Genomic DNA, 20,913 nt, shown 5'->3' with positions numbered 1-20,913 from the left:
AGCTGTATGCACTCAGGTCACGGGAAAACAAGTTTACAGGAAATTCAGGATCTGGGGGTTCACAGCTCCCAACGCTAATCTACATGGGAAGGGGAAAAAGGCAAGATCTCCTGAGTAAATTGGGAGCATGAGGACCATGAGAGAGAGTTGGAGGGGAGCGGAGAAAGATATCTTAACTCACTAATAAAAGAAAACAGAGAGGGAAAAAATGATGCTTTTGATGGCATGAGTATTTTTATTTGTTAATGAATAGTCCACAGTGCAGTAATGAAAAGAGTCTGCAAGTTATACATGGAGACAAGAAAGAAAAATCCAAGTGTACTTTGCCTTCATACTCTACTTTCACGTCGTTTGCCAAAGAACCTCTGTGTAATTATTTTTATTTTTTTAGCTTACAAAAGCATATTATTTTATGCTTTTAAATAAACATGCCAAAATCAAAAGTTTACAAAAATACATTTAGCATTTAGTTACATACTTAATTCCAGCCTTTTAGCATAATCTAAACAGTTAAGAAAAAGGAGCTTTCCTTCATATCTTAGTATGAATATTTTCTTATTCAAAACTTATTTTTAGAAATAATTCTTTGCATACTTTCAGGCGAATAAATCACAAATTTCCAGTTCCTCAATTTTGATGTTTATATTTTTAGTTTTTCAAAGTAAAAATAGACTTTATTAAATATCATTTTTTACCTAAGTGTTCATTACAGATTCTCCCAAAGAAGTTTCTCTTAGGTTTGATTAAAAGGATAGACATTGTTAAGGTTTTCAGTTCATAACGTAAATTGTTCTTCCATCTCTTGGCCACTAAGGAACTGAATTGAGTTTGTTCTGCGTCAGAGACTGTGCATTGTAAATATGAATAAGAAATAGTTTTTGTCTTCGGAGGTCTTTTATTTCAACCACTAATAACTTTGAGCATAGCTAATGCTAGTTTAAAATTCTTAAATGTTCCCTTTTAAAATGGATTTTTATACATGTAAATAGTGTATTTTGATACTAGTGTTAAATTTTATTTTTAAATTTTGCTTTTTGACAGAGGGAAATAATGTTTCCTTTCTAATGACTCTTAAAAGATCTTTACTAAGTTTGTGAAATGAATTTATGTCACAAAATCAAATTTAATATTTAACGAAAGTATAATGTAGTCTGGCCTTGTTAGTGTTGTTGACTTTTAAAAGCAAGTCTATTTAATCTTTGGGTAATGTTTTGATTTCAAGTATATAGTAGCAGATAGGTTTATATAATTAGAATATACCTCACACAGTTGAATCTCTCAGTATTTCTGGTAGATAGATAGGTTCCAGGAACACTCTAGATAACAGATTCCTTGTGTAAAATATTTATTTAACTTTTATTCGTTATTCACTTTATATGTCCTCTGAGTACAATGGTTTAGTATTTGCATTAATCTATGCATATTTTCTTGTATTCTTAAAATCATCTGTGGATTGCTTACTAATAGATATTAGATGTTAGAGAATAATAAGAATATATAATTTTCGCCGGGCGGTGGTGGTGCACGCCTTTAATCCCAGCACTTGGGAGGCAGAGGCAGGCGGATCTCTGTGAGTTCGAGACCAGCCTGGTCTACAAGAGCTAGCTCCAGGACAGGCTCTAAAGCTGCAGAGAAACCCTGTCTCGAAAAACCAAAAAAAAAAAAAAAAAGAATATATAATTTTCAATCCTTGATTGTTTAAATCATCAGATGGAGAGATTATAGCAATTCAGTTGTATTGTGTGTGTAAGTAACAGACAGACCCTATTAGTGTGTGTGTAACAGACCCAGTCTGTGTGTGTGTGTGTATATGTGTATGTGTGTCTGTGTGTGTTACAGACAGACCCAATCAAAATATAGTTGACTTTTGACTTAGCTAGTGTATATTGTCAATGTAGGACACAAGTTTAAAGTGTGTAGAAAAGTTTACTAATTGAGTAGATACAGTTCATGGCTTCGTTGCAAACTGAAAACGTTACAGTTTTAGAATATCTTACAGCCTTTATTTTGTCTGCACCTGCATGATGCGAGGGTACACCAGGTCATGTGTGGAAGTCACTTCTTCCCTTTCACCCTGTAGGTCCCAGGAATGAGACTTAGGTCATTAGGCCTGTGCCTCTTGAGCCATCTCACTGGCCCTGAGGCATAGCAGAAATCATTCCATTTAGTGAAAGCCAGTTTCTGCATACCTAAGGCAAAGTGCTATTTATAACCTTCTTTGGACTCTTTTGTTTTCTTTCCTCTGCTAGGCAAGCAAGGGCTTTTAGGAAGTACTTAGTTCCTATGCAGAGTTTAAATTCCTGATTATCTTGAAAGAGACAAATGGAAGCAGCAAAATGTAGTTAAGGTATGTAAATCTAGTTTTATCAACAAGTTTGGAATTATAGAGCCTGGAGAGATGGCTCGCAATAGCATCTACTAAGTTAGGTTCCCAGCACCCATGTCAGGTGGCGTACGACCTGTGGGCAGCCCCAGCTCCAGCATACCTGAAACCTTCCTCTGGCCTCCTCGAGTACCGTACTCACATGCAGACACACACATGCTAAAATTAAAATATGTTCTTTTTAAAACTTGAAACTAATTTTCTGCTCATTTTAAAATTTTACTTTACTTTCCATAACCTGTTTTCCTTATTTTGACAAGACTTGGAGGGTAGTAGTATCAAAGAGCGCCACAAGAGTCTGGAGCAGAGTGTGGCGAGAGTATCTGTCTCTGCGTCTGCTCCCGTAAGTTACTGGATGGAAGTTCTATGATGACAATTAGGGTAGTCACCAGTCTGATTATAGGAGAAGGCCAGTTCAGGCACCCTCTCCACTATTGCTAATCCTAGCACTCGGGTGACAGAGACAGGAGCCCTGAATTCAAGGCCAACCTGGTCTACAGAGCGAGTTCCAGGACAGCTGGAAACCCTGAAACACAGAGAAACCCTGTCTTGAAAAACAAAACAAAACAAAGCAAACGTTACTTATTAAACACTTAAGGCTGGCATAGAAACAGCAAGACCCTGAATAATAATAGCTTCACTGTCTAGGAAGCATTTAAATACACATTGAACATCCCTAATCCAAGTTCAGAATCTGAAATGTGGGCTAATCAGGTATAATTTCAACAGCTCCTAAATTGGAAACAATTTTGGATAAGGGCAGCTTAACCTATTGTTACATTATGGGAAACAAGACAGTATAATAATTTACAAATTTTAATGCTGTAGAAAATTAGTCACACATACAAATAAAGAATTCTTAGTATTTGAAACATATTGAGCTGTGATTATGATTTTTTCCCACTCTTTCCTCTGTCACATATGCTGACACTGGAAAATACGTGTAGAAAGAGCTAAAGTCACACATAGCTATTATGACAATGTTTGGGCAAAAACCTGTATCTTCATGTTTAGAAATAATCGTAATTTCTGTTTGCGGGATTGTTGTGGGAATCCATATCCTTCATATTTTAGGACACCTGGTATGAGGTATTGAATGTTAGCTGTGGCTACTGTTGCCTGAGCAGTGTATAGAGATATTTGTGTGAGTACATCCATTAAAACGTCGTTTATAGCTGGGCGGTGGTGGTGCACACCTTTAATCCTAGCACTCGGGAGGCAGAGGCAGGCGGATTTGTGAGTTCGAGACCAGCCTGGTCTACAAGAGCTAGTTCTAGGACAGGCTCCAAAGCCACAGAGAAACCCTGTCTCGAAAAAGAAAAAAAAAAAAAAAAAACGTCGTTTATAGTTGTAGAAAACTAGGGGCCCCTGAAAGTGCAATGTCTTCAAGGTGCAGCATCCCTGTGACAGTCTAATTTAAAGACTAGCATGTTGCATTGGAAAGTGCTGTGGAAATACTGAGATAGATAGGCATCCTAAACATGACTGATGAGAAAGGAACACAAGAGAATTATCACCTTTTATAAAAACAAAAGAGCTATAATTTTTAGCAGAATTTGAAAGGCAAACTGCTGTAGGCTGTTATGAGACTATAGAGTCCCTGTGAGCAGCTTCGAAGGGAGGAGTCACACCCACTCTCCACAGATCTCACAGGGTACTCCAAAGTTTAACTGCAAGCGGACAAGACAAGAAAGAGGCTCAGGTGAAGGTGCTGAGGAGGGGAATGGTGGCCTCTGAGGAAAGACAGTATAGGACTCTTGTCTTCTGGAGAACAAAATGTAAAGACCCTGAACAAAAAACTCCTTCTGGGATCTCTGTGAGAGATCCTCTACTACTTGGGGACTTCTTGGAAAAGTCCTGTGCTTGATGGACAGGAACTAAGGAGCTGCCGATGACAGATGTTGTACAAGAACAAAAAAAGACTTTACATCATTGCTGTTAGACAAGAAAGCACTTGAGTGAGGCGCATGAAGAAAGACCTCAGTCTCTGGGCAGAACCTAAAGCTTTTCATGGAGCAAGAGTAGAAAGAGAAAGATTCCAGTAACGCAGTACTCAGTCTCAGCATGGTGCGAATGTGGAATTTTAACTACTGTTGTACTGAGAGTAACTAGACTGAAAACAAAACTGGACAGCTCAGCCTCTCGATGGGTTAGAAGACTCTTCCCTCAGCACTGACATCTTGATGGGCCAGGCTTGTTCCTAAATGTATATGCCATTTATCTCTGTCTCTGTCATAGTATACAAGATGTCTGACTTATAATCAAAAATAGCAAAAGAAAAAAAGAACGAACATCAACACTCTGTCAGGAGAAAAATGAATGAACAGAATGAAGCTCAGATAAGTGTAGGTGTTAGAACGATTAAAGAATGTACTAATGCTATTCAAGGCTCAAGTGGACAAGATGGGCAACATGTATCATCAGACGGAGATTGATAGCAGAGTTGAACGCTATGAGAAAGAATTAAATGGACATATTAGTATCAAAACTCAGGATCAGAGGTGAAGAATGCCTTTAACAACTTTCCGGTAGAATCAGAAAAACTGAGGAAAAAACAAAACTATTGCATTTGGGCTGGGGAGATGGGTAGCTCAGTGGGTAAAAGTGCTTGCTCGGTGGGCCTGAGCACTGCAGAACCCACAGGAAAGCCAGGTCTGCATCATGAGTCTAATCCCAGTGCACCAGTGGTGAGATGGGAGTCAGACGCAGGAGACTCTCCCAGAGCTCATGAGCCCCTAACTGGTCTGTGGAACAGAAAAATAACAAAAGAGGCTGCCTTAGGCAAAAGATGCGGATCAGTGACCGCGGCTGTCTTCAGTCCTCCACATGCGCATCGTGGCACACATGCAAGGTCCAGTGAACTTTATGACAAATCTCCAAACATTGCGTAAGTGCCTTTACCTACAAAGAGAAAGCAAAGTCTGTTGGACAGGAAAAAGACAGGCTGTCTTGGAGCCGTTGGCATTCTCAAATGGTTAAGATGTAGAAGTGGAGTCCTGGGTAAAGGCAGAGAGGTAAGAGGGAGGCAGTAAGGAGGTGATGGGTTTGGGTAGAAAACATCAGAAGAATCAGTGCTTGCCTGTTTTTTCAAAAATAAAGACATCAAACCACATCTTCAAGTACTTTAGAGATACTGTAGAATAAATATTCCTGTCATCAGCTACTCTCCCAGATATCAAATATTCATATTTAAGAAAACAAAAGTAAAAAATGTTCAAGCTACTTAGAAGACCCAGAAGCAAGAGGTATATTAGATACCAATAAGCTAAGAATTATGGCAGATTTCTCCTCAGAAATTATTTGTTATGACAAAATAAACTACTATTTTTTAAAGTACTGGAAGAATTCAGTGAAAAAAAAAAGCCTTTTGAAAAGGAGAACAAACTTTTATAACAAACAAAACTGAAGAGAACTCATTCTCAGTTTGTTTCCACCGTAAGAAATAGAAAAGAATTCCTCCATGCAGAAGCATTGTGATAGCAGGAGAATTGGACCTATGCAGAAATTGGCAAGTACTGGAGATGGGACAAGGAAAGGTAATTAAAATGTAATTTTAAAAATTTATTTTTATTTTTAACTCTGTGTGTGTGTGTGTGTGTGAGTGCGTATGTGTACACACGTATGCACACATGGGTGCAGCTCCCTGCAGTAACCAAGGCATCAGGTCCCACTGGAGCTAGAATCACAGCTGGTTGTGAACTGTCTGATGTGGGTGCTGGGAATTGAGCAAGAGTAGTAGGTATTAACACCTGAGCCATCTTTCCAGCTACATTTTTTTTTATTTTAATTGAACTAAAATGTAATTGTGTAGCCAGGCACAGTGGCACTCACCTGTATCCCAGGAGGCTGAGACAGGAGCATCTCAAGTGTGAAGCAAACTTGGGCTTTATTGTGAGACCTTATCTCCAAAAGCAAAAATGAAGAATAAGTTGTCTAAATAAACAGTAACTACATATTGGAAGTCTATACCATATGTAAAAATATTTGATGATAATACAAAGAATGGAAGAAAATATTTCGATAATACTGCTGTGATGTTCTAATAGTGTGGATAAAGTTGTGTGTTTTTATTTGAAAAACACAGCACCCGGATGGTGGTGGCCCATGCCTTTAGTCCCAGCACCCGGGAGGCAGAGACAGGTGAGTCTCTGAGTTAGAGTCCAGTATGGTCTACAGAGCAAGTTCCAGGACAGCCAGGGCTACACAGAGAAACCCTGTCTTGAAAAACCATATAGCAATAACAACAAAAGAACACCCTGACTAAAGAAATTTAACAGTAAATTCTAAGACAGTTGCTAAAATAGTTTTTTTAAATTATAAGCATACCTATAGTAAAGAGAAGTAGAATCGAGAACGAAAATAATTTTTAAAGGCACAATGGAACAAAGAATAAATGGAGAAAACAGAATTAACAATATAGTTTATAATCCAACCTCAGGGAAAACGACATGCAGTTAATAAAATGTACGTCATTTAAATGTAGACATGTAAATTGGAAGAAAGATTATCATCTTGGTTGAAAACCATGACTTGGTGGGACAGCCTCAGAGTTGCTACAAGTGTTACAGCAGACTCTTCCACCACCAGAGTTCCAGATGCGTCTGAGCAAGCTTCCAGCCATTAGTCAGAGAACTGTCAAGTGCTCAGAGCTTGGCTGAAGATGATGTAGAGTGCGCTAGATATCAACGCTATAAAATCTGTTAAAAATGATAAACCATTGGCTTGGAAGCTGATTGGCTGTAGGGGACTAAGGGCAAATGTGCTTGTCAAGAACTGTCCTACACTGAAGTCTATCAAAGTAAATGTGTACTTTGAGTAGATCCATGTCTGTTATATTTATTTTTTCTAGTAAAAAAGTATTTTGGTAGGAGTATTCATTTTATAAATACACTGAGTTAACCAAAAAAAGAAAGAAAAACATGATTCATGTATATGATGTTTACAAGAGGGTCATTTTAAATAAAATGCACAGAAATTTAAGATGACAATTAAAATACAGGAAAGGGACTGGAGAGATGATGGCCCTGTGGCTAAGAGTGTTTACCATTCTTTGAAAGGAGTCAGTTTTGGTTCCCAGTACCCACCTCTAACTCTTGCTCCAGGCATCCAAATCCTTCTGATACCTGTAGGAAGCACGTGCCGTGTACACTCATATAGAGACACACACAATATAAAATTAAATATATAATATTTTCTAAATATACATATTTAGAAAATGTTAGCATGTTGTAAAGACAAAGACTGCTGGAAATGTTACAGATTAAATGATTTCTAAAGAACCATGATAAATTATGAATTCCATGTTAGTCCCTGTCTGTTCCATTTCTGACCCTCCTTAGAGAAGCTGGTGGTGCTTCAGTCTGGGGAAGTGACCATATCGATCCCAAATGTAGTGTGGACATCCTATCAGCATAGCACACTGACACCCAGAACGTCTGAACTCAAGTGATCCTCCTGCGGCAGCCTCCCTCACTGGGACTGCAGGTCTGTGCCCCTCTGCCCAGCCTCCAGCAGACCTTGGAAGACAATAAAATTAACATGTGAGTTGGAGATTAGACAGAAGTATTGTGCTAGTATAGAAGCATGGGTGATAATTGCATTATGACTGTGAGAGGTTTTCTTGATTTATACTTAGTTGACCTTCTGTATTCATCGTATCTATTGTGTAGTTTCAATCAACTGTAGATTAAAAATAATTTTAAAAATATGTGCCTCAGAGCTAAAGAGATGATTTGGGGGTTAAGAGAGTGTACTACTCTTCCAGAGGACCTAAGTTTGGCTCCCAGAACCCAATTCAGATGTCTCACAACCAAGCATTAACTCCAATTCCAAGAGATCTGATGCCGCCTTCTGACCTCCAGAGGTATCTGCAGCCTTGTGCCTGAGCTTGTGCATAACACACAGTCACGTGCACAATTAACAAAAACATACATTAAAAGTGTGCCTGTTGCCAGGTAGTGGTGGTGCATGACTTTAATCCCTGCTCTTGGGAGGCAGAGGTAGGTGGATCTCTGTGAGTTTAATAACAGGCAGGGCTACACAGTGAAACCCTGTTTTGAGTCTCCCCCGAAGTGCGTGCACTAAAGATCTGCAGACATTTGTGTCATTATTCTCTAAATGGTACAGTACAATAACTTTCCATGGGTTGTTGGTATTGTTTGGGGTGTTGTAAGAAGTAATTGAGGTAGTATGTGTGAAGATGCATGCAGGTTGTATGGAAGCACTGTTACAAGATTTTACATTAGAGATTTGAGTATCCACGGAGTTTTCTATACCAGCATTTCTGGAGCCATTCCTTCATGAATATAAAGAGACGTTTGTGTTATGGGTGAAAATACTGGCCTACCATACCAATAAATGGGTGTTATTTGCTCTCAGCTAGTCTCAGGAAGAAAAGTTATGCTGGAAGACAGTGCTAAGTACAAATGATAAAGCATGTGGAGCATCAAAGGCCTATCTGGATTTTCCTCTACCATTTGTATTCTTGTAACTTGGTAAATATGAAGTCACAGAAACAAACGCTCTAAAATTGTTTTAGAAAATGTAGGAGTGAAGCCACTAATACCTAAAGGTGTGCATGTAGTCAGCAGCTTAAAGGAATGAGAGTGTGCCACCCTCTAGGACAGAGTGCTTCTTTGCCTACTGCCTGCTGCGGAACAGCAGCGTCCTCCAACTTAGCATTCCTCTCTTGCCATGCAGCCTCCTGCGTATGCAGCATCCTTCTTGGTCCTCTTTATGTCCTCCTGTGACTGCACATAGACTGTGAATCCCCCTTGTGCTATGAATAGTACAATTATATCTAACCTAGAAATCCCATGTCTTTCACCAGCATCATGGAAAAATAACACTTAACCTGTTAGATTGAAAGGTAAAAATCAATTCCCGGACCTATTCTTGAATATGTTCTGCTTGTCCCTATTTGTTGTGTGTTTTTCACTGTGAATTCTTGGCAGAATACCTTTTTCCATTTCATGTCTACAGCCTCCCGCCATTATGTCGCTGTGTAACTCTGGGATGGTTCTTGGTCCTTCTCTACTACTCTTTAGTCCGTCCCTCTGTCTCAGTCTTTACTCCATTTCCCCCCTTCCACTAATTTGCCTTTTCTCTTCTTCCCTTTGCCTCTCATTTGAATAAACTCAGATTGAATACATCAGTCAATGAGAGCAGACACTATTATGTTCACCTTTATTCCCATATGGAGTCAAGTATAGAATTCTTTTATATATTTCTGGTGGATGGTTAATATTATAAATGCTAACTGATAAGATGAACTTTTCTTAAACCACAAAAAATGACTGTTTTATTCTAGGCTAGTGTGTAGCTCACATAGATCACGAATACCAGCAAAGATCATAGATTGTTAAGGGTCTGAAGAGTTTTGGAGATCATTTCAAGCTAAGGTCACTTTCCTAATGCCATAGCTGCTGTAATATGTTTTCACCAAAGAAATGACGACTCTGTCCTTTTTATTTCTTCTCACTGTAGTTAGACTGGTGATGGCTTTGTCGGATTAGACATAAATCACGAACACTTGCATCTGTTGAAAGTGACAATTTAAAGCTAACTGGATTACCACTGATAAGTCACTTTTTACATCCTCTACGTATATTTTGTGGAACGACAGCATTTGGGAAGTTATCCCCCAGTATCTATCTTAAGACAGTTAACACCTGCTCACTATAACTGTAATAAAAGCTGGCACCAGAGCCTTTCTCTTGGCCACGTAGGCCCTGTGCTGGTGACCCAGACCACTGAGCTGTAGATCTCATCTCTTGGGTTTAGCTACAGTCCTTCAGCGTGCTGCCAGCAGGACTGAGGTTCTGCCACTTCCCCCACTTGCGCTCTGCTTTCTCTGACTGTAAGATATGAATATAGTTGTAATGATCCCATAGGCTACTGGGAGACTATGAACTATAGATATGTAGCGCGTCAAAGAGTATCTGACGTAAAGTAAGGGGTGCACATTTTGTATAATGTTACTGTTGACTTACAAGATGGGATGAGGCTATAATGCCTTCCTTGTAACTGGTCAGCTAATAACGAGGTTGTCAAATGATTGAGGCCGTCACCTTCAGAGGGGTTAGCTTTACTCTTGTTTATAATTTTTAGGGTTTATTCCTTCTCATTCGAGTTTATACTCTCTAAATAATTGTTTTTACCAATGCCTATTATGGTTCGGTTTTCTTTCTACTTTTGTTCTTTATGTGACTTGTCTATGTTTCATGAATTTTGTGTTACATTTTTAAAGCCATATATATGTGTATATATATAGTGATACTACTTTAGTGGCTTTTAAATCTTTAGTTTTATGAGTCTGTGCAATGAAAATGAGGATATGTAAATTTTCAGATGTGCACTTAAAAAGTTATGTAACAACCTTGTGCTTATTATAAATTCCCACTTTACCCACTTTAAGCAACATTCATACATGATCCTTTAATAGAATACAATTATTAAAAGTACTCGACCATATGAATACAAGTATGACCATACGTTGCTTTTAAGGATAAATGATCAACCCAGTAACGTGGTCTAAGTAAAGTATTCTCTCTTTTAATTATGTAGTCCTCCTCGCCATCCTCATCACAGCCTCATTCTAGCCACTGCAGAGCGAAGGCCTCATCATTGTGTCACCATGCATCCCTGCCCTGGGTCAAACGTAACCATGTAGGCCCTGCAAAGGCTACCAGTCCATCTCTCCGTCTTCGTCGCTGGCGACCCTTCTTACGCCTACCATCTTTGGGTCTCCATTCTGTTGTAAGTGTAGTCAATCTTCCATCTCTTCTCCCAGTGACAAGGGCAGTCTTTTTGTTTGTGTGTTTGTTTTTCCTTAAACGTCTTCAGTCTTTAAAGTGCTTTTCTCTTGGTTCACTCAACCATTAGCTTTTTCTACTACAATAAGATTGCAAGCAAACCTCCATGCTCTGCAGTCTTGCTTGACTTGCAGACTTGCTTGGTGAACATCCATCTTTCCGCTCCATATCCTGTGAATGTAAGGGTTCGTGCCTGTTGATGAATACTGATTGGCATTGTCAGAACACTAAGTTCCTATGAATTGTTAAAGCCAGTGCCTGTTTCCTTACCCTTCGGCTTTCTGATTTCACTTAGGTAAGTTAGGTCAACAAATGCTATGTACCCTCTGAGTTCTTGCCATCTATTCCTTTATTATTTTTTCATATTTCTGAGCATGACTAGTCTTTTGCTATGCTTTGGATCACTTTACTTTGTTCTCAATCTAAATTCTCCATGGTGTAGCGTGTTGCATCTAAGCTATTTTACTCCTTGATGTGGCTCAGGTACTTGGTTTAATCTTGATCCAATCTTTCCTGCCAACTCAGTTTGAAAAGATCTTTTCCAAGTAAGAGATGGAGATTTGCTCCTTGTGTATTAATATAGGTGTCCTACAAATTTTACTTCTCTCGTAATCTAAAAGTATCAGCCAACTATTATGATATGCATATACATAAGGCCTTAAATATCCAAAGTGATAGAATTCCAGTAGTTCTCAGACATTAAAATAAACTACAGAATGAAACAACCAAGCTCTTGTCTTTGTGATGTTGTAAGCTACTGAAGGCAATGGCTGTGGTTTGACAGAGCCCACCTAGAAATGCGGTGTCTGAAAGCTTTGGTGTGTGCCAAGCATCATAGAAACTTGTTATTTCTATAACTCATTGCAGCATTTGAAGCAAGAGGAAGTCAAAATATGCATACATTGTAGCACTTAAAAGCAGCTAAATGCCAAATATCCTTTCTTCCCCCTTCATTTACCCTTTTAAAGCTATCTTCAGACTATCACGCCAGCAGTTTTCTTTATCCTTTGCTTCCACCGAATATCAGTGTGGTCATCACACATCACATAGTTTACATTTGTGCTGAATATCAACAGACTGCTTATTCTTCCCCCCACCTCTCTCTCCCTCTTTCTCCCTCTTCATCTCTCTTTATCTTTATCTTCCCCCTCCCTCCCTCCCTCTCCCTCTTTCTCCCTCTTCATCTCTCTTTCTCTTTATCTTCCCCCTCCCTTTTTCTCCCTCCTTTCCTAACCAGATTACAGCATTCATTTGTCATTTTTATTTATTCATCCATTTGATATTTGTGCTTCTTCGCTGTACTATGCACTGTTGACACAGTGAGAGATAAAGGTGAATTAGAACAGAGTACAGTCTAATGCATTGTGACCGGGGAACAGTTCACTTAATTCTATGTATGAATAATTTCTTCTGTATTTAAAAGTTATAAGCATAAATGAGCATGTTATTTAGCATTTGCAGTTTTATGTTTTTGTGTGTTGTTTGTTGCTGCATATTAATTTCATTGCCGTATCACTTTGTAAGTGTTTCCATAGCATGCTTAGTGCTTAAGAACATGGTCTGGAGCTGCCCTGCATGGGTCGTCCAGGGACCGTCATGTGCTAGCCATTCAAGTGTGTTGCTTAAGACCTTTCTACTCTGTGTTCTTGAGTGGAAGATGCATACGGGCATAGAAAGCTACCTGACTGGAGTTGTTTGATTAATTGACCAATACAAATACAGCATTCCATCAGTGCCTGGTATAGATGAAGTGCCCTATGATTATACCCTTAAACCTTTTTCTGATGTGAAATTTATATTTAGTAATTAATGAATGCATTGATTATCTATATCACTTTTTAATTCTTTGGGATTAATGAGAAACCTTCTAAATTGAGGATTTAGAAGATAGAAAAAAGTAGGCAAGCCTTACCAATCTATAGCTTCAGTTTTTCATATGTGCCATAGTTATTTGCTGACTATTTTTAAACAGGAAGACATGCTGGAATTTTCTGCTTGCTTACTCTTGGGTTTCCTGGAATACTTGTTAGGCAGTTGAATGATTACAGACCTTAGACTCTCAGACTAATGGAAATGGTCAAAGGATAAAGCTTACCAGAAATAATGAGGTTTTCAGGAAAGTTGAAACATTTACCTATTATGACGAGTTGGAAGGCTTTTCCTACTGCTTTTTGTTTTAAGACAGGATCTTGCTGTTTTGCTCAGACTAGCCTCAAAAAGTCTTCATCTCCAGCCTTAGCTTGTTAATTGCAGCAATTATAGGCCTGTGCCAGCACTCCTGGCTTGAGATTTGGATTTTAATGTTCACTTTTACTTAAAAAGGGACATTGCACATAATTTTGCTTCATTAGATTTGATACTTCCTTACAGTTGTGATGGTGTATTAATATTATAACAATATGTAAGGTTTATATAGTGTTTAACATATCACAGATATTTTCACACTCGCATTTAAACTTCAAGGGCATGGGGCTGGAGAAATGGCTCACTGGTTAAGAACACATGTTTCAGTTTCAAAGAACTGGGGTTCAATTCACAGTACTTACATGGTGGCTCACAACCATTTGTAATGAGGTCTGGTGCCCTCTTCTGGCCTTCAGACATACATGGAAGGAATGTTGTATACATAATAAATAAATAAACCTTTAAAAAAAAAGAAACATGAGTCTACAAAACTGGCAAATTGGTGGAATAGACTGTCTCCAAACGTAATGGCAGTTCCCTGTCATTAGAGTACAGTAATGGGCGGTGGTAAAACTATGAAGTTTTGATTTATACTGACTGTGAATTTCTTTAGTTCTGGACTAAAATGAATGAGAATTAGTTTGCATATCAGTGTCTGAAAACTTTTTCATTCAAAGCTCAAGGGAAATAATTTCAGAAGAATAAGATGAAGTCATCATGTCAGTAAACACTTAGAGGCATTCTGTATGCCTTACGAAGTAAAGTAGCAATGAATAAAAAGTAATAGTTGCTCTGCAACTTTAATTTCTGCATCAAAAGTATTTACATTAAACTATTGAAAGATATATAGTTATTTGAAGGTGAAAATAACAGCCTTTGGGTTATAAAATACTGTGTTACTTAAAATAGGTAATGTAAAACAAAATTTGATTTAAGCTACTTGGAAATTTTTGCTTCATGCAATTGAAGTTCACATGTATTTAGCTGTGATTGCACTTCAGCTTATTTAGATTTGGTAAATAGCTAATATATTTAATACATATCATAAAATGCCAGTTTGTATATTAACTTTACCTAAGTGAATTCAAATGTGAATATTGCTTGTGTAACTCGAGTTTGTTAAGCTAAGGAAATGGAGGGATAGTTTAAATAGCAAGTTGTTTATTAAGAGTTAAAGAAAAGAAAGAAATACAGGTTACAGTTTATTGTGTGTTAGTTTTTCTTTTCTCCATTTGTAATCATTAGGACTATTTCCTTCATCTATTCATTTAAAAGCTTCCTGAATCTAGAATGATTGTTTACACTGCATTGTTCAAAGCATGAGATTTTTAAGTTCATACAACAGACAGCTCACTTTCTGGTGTCCTAAAATTTAACTTCAAAAGAGTTTCTAACTTCAAGACTTAAGAAAAATGTCTTAATATTTATATTTTGAAGTTTAAATCAGTTCAGTCATTCATTTCAGTGAGCACTATACATTGTCCATATGCTGTGCACATGTATAGCATCTTATGCTGGCAGTGTGAATTCCAAGTTAAACATTGGGTGAGACTAAGTGATGTGTTTTACTGTTGATGATGAACATGGTGTCACAAACATCACGTGGCCATTCTCTGCATCCCATCAGTAGTTGGCCTTGAATTATACTGGATAAATGTTGTCTTCTGTCATTGTATATTATTTATATACACTTATTTGTACTTGATTGATTTGCTTAGCTACTAATGTACATAATATATTTTCCCTCCTATTCCAGGCACCAAGTATAGATGAGAAAGTAGATCTTCATTTTATTGCGTTAGTTCATGTAGATGGGCATCTCTATGAATTAGGTAAGAACTATTTTAATTTATCCTGGGGAGAGAAATGACCAGGCTCTATTTGTTGTAAAAGGGACTGTTCTCACTCTATTTACTGAAATTTCTAGAGAAATAGTGACTATAATGTATACTCCGAGATTATCAAAGTGATGTTGGCATTGAAAATGAGAGAACTGGTAGGAAAAACAGGAACATCTGAGCTGTTTGGAGAGGAGCAGTGAGAAGGAGAGAGTTGTAGTGAAACTCCGTGGGGCTGGGCTGTGCTGGAGAGAAGGGAGAGCACTGGCTCCTCTAGAGCTCCTAGTCCAGTCCCCATCACCCCCATGGTGGTCAAAAGGGACATACCCTCTTCTGGCTTCCGCAGGCACCAGGCATGCATGTGGTACACAGACATTTAGTAGCAAAAGACTCATATAAAATAAAATAATAATACAAACTCCTCAGCTGGGAGGTGGTGGCACACGCCTTTAATCAAAGCACTTGGGAGACAGAGGTAGGGGCAGGCAGATCTCTGGGAGTTTGAGGCTAGCCTGGTCTACAGAGTGAGTTCCAGGACAGCCAGGGCTATACAGAGAAACCCTGTCTCATGAACAACAATAACAACAGAGAGAGAGAGAGAGAGAGAGAGAGAGAGAGAGAGAGAGAGAGAGAGAGAGAGAGAGAGAGAGAGAGAGAGAACACACGAGAAAAAGAAAAAAGCCCAAAGCCCTCAATTTGGTTAGAAGGAAACACATACATCAAAGGTAATCTCAGACTGGAGAGGTGGCCCAGAAGTTCAGGTCCCCAGCACCTATATCAGGCAGCTCATAGCCTCCCATGACTCCAGCTCCAAGGGATATTGTGCCCTCTGTCCGCCTCTGTATGCACGTGGTTATGCACATGTGCACACACATTAGCATTTTAAAAATGTACAACTGTATATGTTAGAGGCCTGTTAAGATTAGAGTTTTAAAAGTGCATTTAAAGAAATGTAGAAATGTAAAGAAAGCCACAGTCTTGAAACTGTTGCAGAGAGTTGGGGTGGGTGCAAAAGAAATAAATATGTAGTTGCTGATTCCTTCCACAGAAGTGGGCTGTTACCCAATGTGAGTGACATTAATGGTTTTTTTTTGTTGTTGTTTTTTGTTTTTTGTTTTTTCGAGACAGGGTTTCCCTGTAGTTTCTAGAGCCTGTCCTGGAGCTAGCTCTTGTAGACCAGGCTGGACATTAATGGTTTTAACAAATTAAAAAAAAATGTTGAGCAAGCTGAATAATACATACTGAATTTGTGAATAAAAATAGAGATTAAGAGAATACAATTTTTAAGAAAACAGTTATTTAAAGTGGTTCTTGGGCTTGCACCTGGGGCCTCATATGTGCTAGGCAAGCAGTCTGTCGCTGAGCTCCTCACCCAGTGTCGTCTTGTTTTTAAGACATCTGGTTGTCGGGTGACAGAGGTGATTCCTACCGGGCAGTGTATTGCAGTTTGCTTATTTTCTCTTTCCTAAGTTGTCAGGTTAACTGATGAGAAGGACCAAGTTATTTCTGGTTTTTAATTACCATTTCTTTTCCTTAAGGCTTCAGTAAGTTCCTAGTATATTTAAAGATGAATCACTCCTGGATAAATTTGCATATTGGAGTTCAGTGACAAATTCCAAGTAGACAGAATAAGCAGATGTAAAAAATGTTAACTGATGAATTATTGCCTTTAAAAAGTAAACTTCAAAAATTGTAATTTTGAATAGTTTTGGATATTTATGGAAATTAGAATAGTATATTCTCCCATTTACCTTTATCCTAGGTTTGTCAGATCCTGTTAGTATTTCTAAAACATTTGAAAAAATGTTACAGGGGCTGGAGAGATGGCTCAGAGGTTAAGAGCATTGCCTGTTCTTCCAAAGGTCCTGAGTTCAATTCCCAGCAACCACATGGTGGCTCACAACCATCTGTAATGGGGTCTGGTGCCCTCTTCTGGCCTGCAGGCATATACACAGACAGAATATTGTATACATAATAAATATTCAAAAAAATATGTTACAGACACGATGCTGTAGTATCTTTTAATAGGTTTTTGAGTATTTCCTGAAAAGAGGTAGATACTTTTCTCTGCAGCTGCCATTTGAAATCAGCATTGATACATTATTACCTAAGGATCTGGCTATGCATTTATCACAGTAATGCCATTTAGCGGTTCTGAAATCAGCCCAGGATTATTACCCTTTCTGTATCTTTGTCTCACTAAATCCCAAAAGTTCTTCAACCTTTTATTGCCTTTTGTGTCATTGACATTTTTAAGAGGCTAGAACAGGTGTTCCTTCGATCTGGTCTGTCTGCTCTTTCCTCATGATGTATGTGTTTTGGGGCAAGAATTTAACAGCAGTGAGGCTACATCCTTTCTCAGGCTTTGGATTAGAAGGCCATTGCCCATTTCTGTCATTTTTGACGACGTTACCTTTTGTCACTTGGTTTACTTAGAATCAGTCTGGTTTTTCTACTACAATGCTGATTAATAATTATTCCGTGTTTACTAATAAGCAATGAGTAGATATTATTTCAGGAGATCTTTTGAGACTATAATAAATATGTAATATCTCATCATGTTATCCCCTCTCTTCTTTTTAGAGAGGGTCTAACTATATAGCCTGGCTGTCTTCAAACTCACAGAGATGTACCTGCCTCTACCTCCCAAGTGTTGGGATTAAAGGTGTGTGTCACTGTGCCTAGCCAGTCCTTACCATCCTTAACAAATACATAAAATTAGAGCCAAACCTGGTGGTGCAGGCCTGAGATCCTACCTGCTGGGGAAGCTGAGGCGGGAGGATCATAAATTCAAGTCTTACCTGGGTTACAGAGTGTACCAAGGTCAGTCTGGTGAAGGAAGTGAGTTTCCACCTCAGATTAGAAGAGGATCCAGGGTAGAGCTCAGTGAGCGTTTCCTAGCACGTGGTACGCTTGGGTCAGCCCCAGTGCCTCACAACGCCAGTAACGAATTCACCTGCAGGCTGGCTGTTCAGCCCCAGGCTTAGCTTCGCTCTAAACTGATGCTAGAATGAAATAGTATAGCTTCATTTTGCTTCTTTTCTTTGACATCTTAAGAGCAATTATTTAATATTTACTCATAATAAGGTTGATTAGAATTCTACATTATTCTAAACTGTGTATGAAAGAACATTATTCAGGAGAGTTTATTGCTTCACTAGAGTCTAATAAGATGTTAGAATATAAATGATGCAATCCAGGGAAATAGACACATTAGTTTATTACTATTAGTTAAGGAGGGAAAGCCTGCATTGTTTTGCCTTTACATAAAAATGAAAAAGTAAAATGATATAGTTGTGTGGGTCCAGCTGTAACGCATATAATCTACTCTTACAGCAGTAGGACAGAGGGGCTACTGAGAAATGAGCATCTGTCATAAGACTATTTTACTATTGTGTTTATTTTTTGCTTTTGAAACAAGATCTCACTGTGTGGGAGGTTATAGATTTGGATATGGATCAGTTCACTTGATTAGCATTGACTTTTGTCATTGTGAACTTTTTTTTATAATATTGAAAAGTACTAGCTTTTGAAGATGATGGTGAATTTGTGTAAATATTTTAGTATATAGTTCTAGGTTGTGAATTGTTACTTTCATCAGTAGTACTCAAGCCACAGTAGTTGCTTTTTCATTCACAAAATCATGCCATTCTTACTTAGTTTTTTGAAGTTAAAAAAGTGTTTGTCTCTTTAAGAGTGAAAATGACACTGGGCATTGGAGGTGTGTGCCTTTAATCCAGCAGGCACATCACTGAGTTCCAGGATGGCTAGTGAGTTTTAGGATGGCCAGGGCTACACAGAAAAACCCTGTGTCAGGGGCGGGGGGGAGATTTATTATAGGCCAATTGGGAATTCTTTTTTTGAGGGACCTATACACAAAGATGAAAATTGTTGTTTGAAGATAGACACACCCTAGTTAAAATGTGTACTGTGAATACCAGGGAACCATCAAGCAGTAACCCAGAGAAGCCACACTAACGCATTGAGGAAAGAAAGTACAGCCGTGTGAAGTACTTATTGAAATGAAGAAGCTGCTGCTGTTCCGGGTCGGTGTCACTCCAAACGCATAACTACTTGAAATGTGACGGTTTAAATATACTAACTGTTAATATTTGGTGGAAGCTAAAGCTGTAGGTTACATATTTGAAAATCCTTGTTTTAAGATATAGTACTTAAACTATGTACCTCTCCTTGATTCACTGTAAGAGAGGAAATGGAAGGTAAGATATATTCTTTGGTAAAAACAAGGAATAATTGACCTGTTTGTCTGTCTTCCACAGATGGACGGAAACCATTTCCAATCAACCACGGGAAAACTAGTGATGAGACGCTGTTAGAGGTAACAGGGAAAGGACTGCTCCGCGTTGGCCTTTTCTGACCTTTTGGACTCTATATCGACTGTTTTTTCTCTTGTGGATGCCTCTTGGTCCTTAATCTTTTTAGAAAATCCCCACACAAAATCTTGAATTAGTCTTAAAACTATGCAAGCAAGAGGCTACCAGAGCTCTGCGTGAGCAAACTGAGCTTTGAAAAGATAAAAATGAGTTGCTTATTTATAGGTCATATTCTATTAAATCCAAGATACATTAGTTGTGACTTGATCCCCGATTTTAGAGTTCTTTAATGGGAACAAGTTATGCAGCTTAGCATTAAGGAATTATGGAATTTTCAGGTTAAAAGTTGTTTTTTGAATTTTGTTGAGTTCTGAGACAGAGTCTCATTATGTAGACAGCACTGGCTAGTCTGGAAACTGGCTGTGTGGACCAGGCTGGGCTTGAACTCACAGAGTTCTGCCTACCAACGATTAAAGACTGTATTACCATGCCTCATGTGTTAAAAGGTTTCATAAGTCACCTCAAGGAAGTGTATTCATCAGCTGGGTTTCATAGATTAATAACTATGCTACTTGGAAAAATTAGAAAAGAGGAATGGGAATTGACCTGCCTGACTGCAGAGTGAGTTTAAGATCAGCCAGAACTACTTGGTGAGACTCTGATAATGGAGAGGAAGCATGGCTTCAGGAGAGGGCTTGCCAAGATTCTGGATTTGACCCTCAGTCCTGGAAACAGGCAGGGGAAGGTGGTAGCAGGATTTGCTGTATTTTATGCTAAGCAAATTAGTTGTTTTTATTTATTTTATTTTATTTCTATTCTTTGACATTTTTAGTTTTCAATTCAGATTGAAAAAAGAAGTCTTCAGTATAAAATTAGTGTAATTAAAAACATAAAGAATCTACAAATTGAAAACCTATACTTTCCTCCCATAGGATGCCATAGAAGTGTGCAAGAAGTTCATGGAGCGCGACCCCGATGAGTTAAGGTTTAATGCAATTGCTCTCTCGGCAGCATAGCTTCTCGACAGAAATGCCAAATGTGTGTTACCTGCAACAAAACTTCATTTCTGCTGCCATAACTGACTCAAAATTTTTGATATTTTCACTAACTTGACTGATTAAACTTTATGTGAATAAACTTTGACATTACCTGTGTTTTGTGTTGGTTTTTGCTGCAACTTAAAGGTCAGTTCTTTGTTTTCTTTTTCCCTGTACTACATTTATCTTGTGGCAGTACTGACAATAGCCTTCTTATGCCTTTGATATTTCAAGATCTTGTATTAGGGCAGCAGGCACACTTTCTATCCCCAATGTGAATGTACATTATGTTTTATATGCTTCTTATTATGTAGAAAACAGTTG

At 38.3% G+C, this 20,913-nt stretch overlaps 1 protein-coding gene across 1 annotated transcript in view; it reads left to right on the top strand.

Annotated features, from left to right (window-relative positions):
- Uchl3 (ubiquitin C-terminal hydrolase L3) overlaps positions 1 to 20,706 on the top strand; it is a 42,120-nt gene extending 21,414 nt beyond the window's left edge. The window contains exons 7-9 of the mRNA XM_038310664.1: positions 15,137 to 15,212; positions 19,499 to 19,557; positions 20,485 to 20,706. Coding sequence (XP_038166592.1) covers positions 15,137 to 15,212; positions 19,499 to 19,557; positions 20,485 to 20,568 — 219 coding nt within the window. The 3' untranslated portion in view covers positions 20,569 to 20,706. The remainder of the gene's footprint in view (positions 1 to 15,136; positions 15,213 to 19,498; positions 19,558 to 20,484) is intronic.
- The last annotated feature ends 207 nt before the right edge of the window (positions 20,707 to 20,913 follow it).

The sequence above is a fragment of the Arvicola amphibius genome, chromosome 13 (assembly GCF_903992535.2).
Source record: "Arvicola amphibius chromosome 13, mArvAmp1.2, whole genome shotgun sequence".
NCBI lineage: Eukaryota > Metazoa > Chordata > Mammalia > Rodentia > Cricetidae > Arvicola > Arvicola amphibius.
Note: the sequence above shows the minus strand (reverse complement) of the source record. Positions and strands in the feature narration are given on the sequence as shown.